Source organism: Hippichthys cyanospilos, chromosome 4 (genome assembly GCF_059441005.1).
Source record: "Hippichthys cyanospilos isolate Australia breed blue-spotted pipefish chromosome 4, RoL_Hcya_1.0, whole genome shotgun sequence".
Classification (NCBI taxonomy): domain Eukaryota; kingdom Metazoa; phylum Chordata; class Actinopteri; order Syngnathiformes; family Syngnathidae; genus Hippichthys; species Hippichthys cyanospilos.
The window spans coordinates 20653439-20662027 of NC_142372.1; the positions used below are offsets into that span (position 1 = coordinate 20653439).

The 8589-nt window shown below is 38.1% G+C and overlaps 1 protein-coding gene across 1 annotated transcript in view; it reads right to left on the bottom strand.

The window, feature by feature from the left end:
- adamts7 (ADAM metallopeptidase with thrombospondin type 1 motif 7) overlaps nucleotides 1-7305 on the bottom strand; it is a 66960-nt gene extending 59655 nt beyond the window's left edge. The window contains exons 1-4 of the mRNA XM_088413655.1: nucleotides 7185-7305; nucleotides 5734-6101; nucleotides 3568-3751; nucleotides 1366-1565 (exon numbers count right to left, since the gene is read on the bottom strand). Of these exons, the coding sequence (XP_088269781.1) occupies nucleotides 1366-1565; nucleotides 3568-3751; nucleotides 5734-6101; nucleotides 7185-7305 (873 nt within the window). The remainder of the gene's footprint in view (nucleotides 1-1365; nucleotides 1566-3567; nucleotides 3752-5733; nucleotides 6102-7184) is intronic.
- Between the last annotated feature and the right edge of the window lie 1284 nt (nucleotides 7306-8589).

Genomic DNA, 8589 nt, shown 5'->3' on the forward strand with positions numbered 1-8589 from the left:
TACCAAAATGAGGTATTGAACATTACAAAGTATCAGAAACAGTCAAATGTATTGCAGTTATTATAATACTACAACCTCAACAATAAACCTACTAATGAATGAATACTGTATCTTTCCCTCATCATAAGCTTACAGTACCAACATCAAGCTAATAAAAAGCACTGGTGTGACTGAAAGTCATTTTAAGTCATAAGCCATCATCCATATCACAAGGCTTTCTCATAAAATAAAAGGAGACACATATCAATGATCTGCCGGTTTCGAAAATCTAAAATAAATAAATAAATAATAATAAGCTCGAATAATTTCAGAGAAAAAAAAAACCCGATTTTTTTGGTTGTTTTTTTGTTTTTCTTTTTTTTTTTTTTTTTAGAATAATTGTATTTTTTTGTGGCAGAAAAGATTATTGGAGAAAAAAAGTAATTCAGTCATTTATTTTGGTTAACTGACCTTACCAGATGCACTTGTAACCATTTACTCCAGCTATATTTGAGTTCTTGCAGCAACCTTCAAAGGAGAAATAGCGGTGTTTTCTTTTGTCATTCAGCAAATAATTTGAAAATAACACCAAAATAAAACATCCTCTATCCTGTCTGACACAGACATGCCCCCGACAACTCAAGCACAAGAAGTGCAGTGCATGAAAGTGGATCTAACCAGCATACAAAAAGCATAAAGTTAAAGGTTAATATACAATTCAATAACAACAACAAAACTGAAATTGACAAACTGACTGGTACTGTAGATTTACATGTACTGTAAGTTATAGATTAAAAAAAAAAAAAAAAAAATATATATATATATATATATATATATATATATATATATATATATATATATATAATAAATTATGTAGCTATGTGTGTAAAAAAACTACTGTAAGTTCTGTAATTCAAATATATATGTAGTAATGACTAATATGTATGCTGCAATGGCGCTATTCGACTTACATAACCCAGTTGCACAATGAGGCAAACATGGATGCACATTTGCCATTTAATTGCAAATGCTAAAATATTCCTTCTCCTTTTGGCACCGCGTAAACACACGCTGGCTCACCTGCGGCTAAAACATCCATCTAGCATGAATGCCAAGAGTCTGCTTACTCATTCAGACAAATGGTTGCTCGCCTCAGCTCCACGTCATACTGACTCTCACTCACAAGCTGGAGTCTAATACATTTTTCGCAGCCCCAATTGACAGCTGATAACCCCAGCGCTTGTCCTAAATCAGCAGGGGATAGACTCCAGCTTCCCCCGACGCTGAACACTATGAGCTGGGTAAAGTGATGGATGCAGCTCAATTTATTTTAGGAACACAAAAATATCATTTTACAATAGTATTACAATATGATGTCATACTTACAATGTTCATTACAGCAAGAATGTAGCCTTCAACACCTTTGCTGCCGTGGTATTCTACCATTTTAGGGTCAGCCACCACTAGTGTTTCCACCCACTTCTCTTTGCTGATGGAGCGTTGACGGAGCCTTCTTTTTCTTCTGTGCTGGCGCAGCTCCCAGTATTCCCTCTTTCTCTCAAATTCTTCCAAGGAATTATGAGAATCTAGATGGAAAATTAGCAAGATGACTTCTTGCCAAGATGACGTAAGTATTCTTGGATAGCTCACTGGTATCTACAAGAATACAATTTTAAGTACCGTATTTTCCGCACTACAAGGCGCACCTAAAAGTCTTACATTTTTTAGAAATCTGACGATGAGCGTTATAATGCAGTGCGCCATCTAGTGGATACATAACAGAATGCAAATGCAGCCCCAGCCACCACTGTAGCTTTTATTCCATGTAGTGTTGATTCTGAGCCTTATAATCCAGTGCGCTTTATATACGTTTTTTTTTTTTTTTTTTTTTTTAATGGACCATACATCGAAGGTGCGCCTTATAATCTAGTGCACCTTATCGTGCAGAAAATACGGTAATAATCACAGTAAGAGCAAATTAACAAACATCTATCTGCCTAAGGCGCGGGGTCACTGTAGCATTTACCAGCTATCTTTACACACACCCTCATCTAGTTGCAAGCCAATTTCAGAGAATAATAACTACATAAATATATAAATATTTAGGCAATAAATATACAACAATCAAATGAAAAAATAATTAAGTACGGATAAAGTACGGTCTGCCCCCACATTTTTGCTGCTTGGCACTCACGAATTTGCCGAAAGGCAGTTTTTCTCCTTTGTTATCCTCCTCCTTTATCCTCTGTTAATCTCTCAATGAAGGCGTATTGAGAATGTTTGTTTGTTAGCATTTGAGATGTTGTGATTTGTGAATGGCCTGGAAAAGGAAAGTCGGGGTGAAAGTGACTTTTTTTTTTTTGCTGAAGCAAAATAAAAGCTTTCCTGCAACATTTAGCTTTTTAATCAAAGCCATTTGTCTACTACAAGTCTCAAAATACATATCAAGAACTTTGCATTATTGGAGATTATGGGCTAAGCCACTCAATGAAGCTATTGAAAAGCTTGCAAATGTCATAAATTGTCTGCTAGTGCCCCTGCCCGGTGGTTTGGGGGTCTCACCAGAAAAATCTCTCTTGCACTCTGTTTGTGTGACGTTTCCTCTGTTCCTACTGTCGAGTTCTTGGTGTTACAACGTAACAGTTCGCAAGTTGCCGTTGAAAGGACTCATGCACAAATCGGGGGAAATGCATGATAAAACATTGTTTTCAATATGTTCAAAATGGACAATATTTCCAATTTTGAATGGCAGTAAATGAGCCTGACATGAGCTAAATTTGACATCTGCAGGCTGTACCTCTGCACATTCCGTTTGCATGCCTACAGAGGGTACGGCAGGACGGCATATTGAACGTCGTCATGTCTTGACAATCGATGGAATATTTTTGACTCCCAGTGTTTTTTTTTGTTTTTTTTTGGTATGCTTTTCCTTTATCACGCATCAAAAACATCTAAAAGTCAGAGTTGGGTCAAATTATCCCCAGGATTAATCTTTATTGACTAAATTTAACCTAACATATAAAAGTTGACATTTATCAAAAAAAGATGACGGAAAAGTAATTTTATACCTATATTTTGTAATTACCATCAATGGTCCATCTGGTCCCTCTCGTTTAGAACACCAGATAAAATAAATCTGCTTCCATCTTCCATTCTAGCTGTTGGATTGCCAATGGATCAAAATAAATGTACAGTGGTCTCATTTACCGTGAGGGTTATGTTCTTAAAAAAAAATCTGCGAGTGGAAAGGACAGGTGTCTCTCCTTTGTGAGCAAGCTGGCTTATTAATAGATGATAAAAAATGTGTCAAAAACTGCAACAAATAGACAATAGACAGTTGTGATGACTGACTACATTACAGTCTTGTTTGAGTCCACTCACTCCACTGAAATGGAGCATGACATGATGGGAGCCGTTTTCAGTGGACGGGACAGATTTTTTTTTTTTTTTTTTTTTTTTACTCTCGGAAGGAATGGGATGGCATTTTTTTTCTTATTTGGGAGTGGGATGGGTTGGGGGTTAAAAAGTCACCTCTGTGACACCCTATAATTTGCCATGATGTGTGTACAATGAAAAAAAGACACTAACTTTTGACTCCACAGGAACCATTAACAGCTTGTTTCCCTGAGGTGGGCTGTACCGGACTCCAGGATGATAGGACGGGAGCATGGCGTTTGAAGACGGCATGGGCTTGTTGTTCCGAGGGCTCATCATGTGGCTTTTCCAAAGGCTGGATGAAGAACTCTTCGTTGGACAACTTGAACAAGCCTGTCTGGAGATTTAAGGGTGAATTATCAGCTCTCCAAGATCAGGGACTTTTTCTTACTTTCAAATCAACACACAAAAAAGCTATTTGGGGATAATGGGGATTTTCCAAGCACACAAAATTGATGTCAGAAGCACTCAAAAAAAGCTGTTAGAAAAGCATCCATCCATCCATCCATCCAACCCAGAACTAGTAGCCAGCCAATTGCAGGGCACAGTGAGACGAGCAACCATTCACGCACCCAATCACACCTAAGGACAATTTAGAATGTCCGATACACCAAAAAAACGTACAATGGTAACATTAAATAGTATCGATACCAAAGTATCGCTTTGGGGCCGATACCCGGCCTTATTTCAAGGTAGTATTGTCATTTATATTTATTTTTGTGTGCGACAGGCTAAAATAAACGTAGGATAAAGATATGTTTTAAACTACACAGACCTTTGTGGATACCAGTGCTGAATCGCAATACAGTCATGTAAAGATTTGAGGTTTATCTCAGTAGATGAATTTAACTGTTTTTTTCAAGCTATTATGGCGATCATCCTTGAATATGCAGAATATCGCTTTAATGCCAAACAAAACCCTATTCTTATATTTTGCGTATTATATTTGTGTATATATCATTTTGAAATGAGATATTGGAGGTGCATTATGGCCCTTTAAGTCCCAAATACACCACACACCATCGATAGATGCGGACTGTCAAACAAGTGTGACCTTTAAAAAAAAAAAAGCCGGGCATGTCATGGAGGCAAAGAATTCTAGACAAATGTTCTCCTTGCATGTCATGCCTTTCAAGGACTGATAAACTTTGTCCCCAAAAAGCAATGATCAGATTTTCTGCCAGATCTCATAAAAAGTAGACATCCAGTATTTCCATTTGAGTGTTTCTATTCAAGTAGACACAACATAATACCTCAACATAGGCATTTCACCTTCAGTTAACAGAAACAAAAGCTTGTAACCCCCACCAAATAAATAAATACATAAAAAATACATCCACCAACGCAGCTAACAGGTTCGGTGTGAAACAAGCTTAGCTGCAGCTGAAAAATGAGCCTGTAGCGAACGAAAGTGCCTCTCTTGTTTATGTTTACATTTGCATGCAATTCAAACATGAGATTATTTAAGAAGTAGTGAAAAGAAGAGAAAAATTGTGAGTAATTAAAATAAATAAATAGAAGGATTAAAAAATAGTTATATATATAATATATATATATATATATATATATATATATATATATATATATATATATATATATATATATATATATATATATATATATATATATAAATAAAAGAACAAAGAACAAAGGATTATCATGATATCATTATAGGGATACAATAATCCCAAACATCTTTTGTATTATCATATCACATATTTGGGGAACAACATTGCATATCATTTAAATTATTTCATTCCTTCACCCAAATGAAGACTGATAAGAGACTTGATAAGGAATCATCAGCTCAATATGCAGTGTCAATGCTGGAATGAAAATTCATGTTCTTATCCAGCCAATAACAATTTAACAGCAATAAAACCACTTCTGCTTAACGCAGTCAACCATTCCATTGTTCCAGATTTTTTTTTATGTATTGTCTCTGCTTATTTTGCACACTTTGCCCTGCTATATTCCGTATTGATTTGGATTCTACTTTATACTTCATTTTTCTCTTTTATTTTTACACCGTTGGGGCATTCTTACTGTCTATTCGTACAATTATCGCTCTCAGTCACCCCATGCTTCTACGTTTGTGTGAAAAGATTCTTTGTGAGGAAATGCATAAATTGAAAGCGAAAAGTCAGAGTGTGAAGAGAAGAGTCCACTTCTGCTTGATAAACAGTCTTGAAATTGGAAAACAAAATGAAACTATTCAAGTACCTTCATCTGTTGCAGTGATGATGAATTACTTTTAGCATTTAAAATGCCCAGTGACTGCAAAAGTAAATTTGATCATGCAGTTGGAGCATTACTCACCAGTCCATCACAGGTACTTATCGCTGCACTTCCTTTGACAGTAGGCCCATCCCACACTTCACCCAGAAAATGACAGTGGGCAGATCCAGGGGGGCGGACCTTCCCCCCTTTAAGGCCACCATACCGAGTCTCTGTCAAGAAGCCTGGAGCCAGCAGGTGAGGGTTGGAGGTCAAGTTAAAGTGCAAACTGTGGCCGGCATGCCACAACTGATAGAAGACTCTCCCCTGGTTCACGGACTCCCCTGAGGCATGGCGACGCTGTACGCGGCCAGCACGATGAGACAGGAAGTTGGACAGGAAGTGACCTCTGACATTCACTCTAGTGGGGTGAACCACTTCATACTGAGGAAGGTCCTGGAGGAATCTCTCTGTTGGAAACATGGTGGGAAGAGAACGAGGAAAGGATGAGTTATTCAACCACGCCATGGGAAGAATACCAGTACTGTATGTTGGTTTCTGGGGCAACCAGCAGACAAACGTGTCATTTAAGCAACGTGATCAACCAGAGTGTCTCATTTCAATTTTGCTGTCTTTTTTTTTTTTTTTTTTATTCGCTGAAGTGCAATACAGGGCCTTGAAAAATAATTTGTCCCATGAAGAGGAAAATACAACTCAGTTTAAATGTATTAACTCATTCAATGCCAGAGACATACTTTCACCTGTTTTAAGAGTTTGGACATTGAATCCCAGATACTTTGTATCGATTTGATACTTAAGTATCTGGAAATGAATGTCCTTAATGTACATTAGTATCGACTTAATACCCAAGTACCTGAGGTAAAATGTCCGGACTCTTAAAAAAAAACAAACAAAAAAAAAAAGCCTGAAAATACGTCCCTGGTATTGAATGAGTTTTTATTATACTAAGATGTATGTTTTTGCAAAGTGGGGAAAAGCCAGAGAACAGAATGGAAAAAATAATGCAAACTCCAAACGGAAAGGCCAGAGCCAAGACTCTAACACAGGACCTCAGATATGCAAGGTAGATATGTTAACCGCTGACCATTGAATAGGGAAGTTGGATGTATTGTGGCATTTGGCTTGCCCAAATCTCAAGATCCTCCATTTCCACATTTGGGCCAGGACTTGAACCTACAGCGCCCTGACCCTCATTAAGTAATTCTATTAACTATTTATTTTGGTATTTTTGTAGTTTTTGTATTTATAACAGTCGTCTCTCGCAAATTTGCATCTACTTATCTATTCCATCTCTTATTGAAAAGTCACTCATGTGAGCATTGGAGCAGTTTTAGGTCTACTCTGCTCAAGTGCACATATTCTATCGTTTTTTGGGGGGAATCTTTCATTTCTGCACTCAGAACAGCTGTTCCTTTGTGTGAGAATGGCGGCTGGTTTGGCTGGTTTCGAGATGTATCGTGAGGTAAATCCATACATAAACATCTTGTTGCCATAGTGATTATATGTCGGATGTTTTTGAGAAATTGACTAACCTGATTGTCGTGGTAATCCCAGCCCGGATTTGCAGTTGTCCAGCACTGTCACAAGTGCCACGAAGAAGTGGATGAGACAAACTCCACACGCAGTGTGAGCCCCGCCGTCCGAAAGGGTCATTTTGGAAGCACTGATAGCTGAAGTTTGCATTCATTTATTGCCTCGACCACCATGCCAAACGACAGTTCAAATGAGCTTCATCCTGGCCGCCGCGTTCGAGCGCGCACTTAAATTAAGTAGTGCAATTCAAGCCTCATAATTATCTGCGATTGTTGAAGTCTCCCCAGCGTCGGGCTTGTTGTTTGTCGGTTTTTACCTTTGTGCTGACAAACGCCTGTTGCTCCATCCGCCTCTTGCCCACAGCCAGTGACAGCTTGAAAACTTTACTAAGTTTCGGAGCAGAACCACCCCCACAGATGGGTGGACCCAAGACAATAGGCTTTCTCTGCAATTCGGCTGCAAGGCGTTTTAAAGGGGACTGCGCGAAATCGGAGTCGACCCAGATGCACATAGAAAGGGGGCTTTCGACTTATTTGTGGGCCGGGTCAGTGTTTTGGTCATTGCAGCTTTTTTGTGTAATGATTGGGGCACAAAGCCATCATTAGTGGTTCGGACAACGTTTTGACTTAGAGGTAATGATTCCGAATCCGAATCTTCCCCCGTCTTTCAAACTTTACTTATCTGTGAGTCACCTCAGGACTCCCTGGTTCGCGCAACAAACACCTTCCCGTCGTCAAACAGCGCCACTGTTAACTGTCGATGAGAAAATTGTCAAGTGTTTATTCCAGTCACCACACTACACAAAAATATTTAAAATAGTTAAAATCAAACGTTTACTGTAGACCCCAATTGTATTCGTCTGCCATCTAGTGGAACAAAGGAGGTACTAGTTCCCAGTCGGCATCGTCCACCTTTATTTCTTCATGGATCATTCAGAATGGGAGGATATTTGAAGTCAGCCCATCAAGTATTAAATAATCCATATGCAAAATACTGAAACATGCCGTTTCTGAGTAAATTTAGGACAAAAATGATTGAAAATAGTTTAAAAAATTCGAAATGTCTGAAGTACCTCCCAATTTATTTCTCGTGCCACACCCACAATCACCAAATAAAACTGTTAAAATGCTATTTAATTGTTTTGTATTATTTGGTTTTACATTGCCGACTCTTGTAACTGTGGCAACATTTGTGTTTTTTAAACATGATATTTCAAACAGTTATTATTATTCAAACAACGGGTGTCCCACAACATGCACACTGCACTATTAGCATGGTCGGACAAGATAACAGTGAATGACATAAGATGGACCACATCGATTTTACAAAAGAAAGGATAGAGTAAAGGTACTTGCTGTTTTCTGTTCTATTTGTACGATGTTTATACCATAATTAGCGTTGATT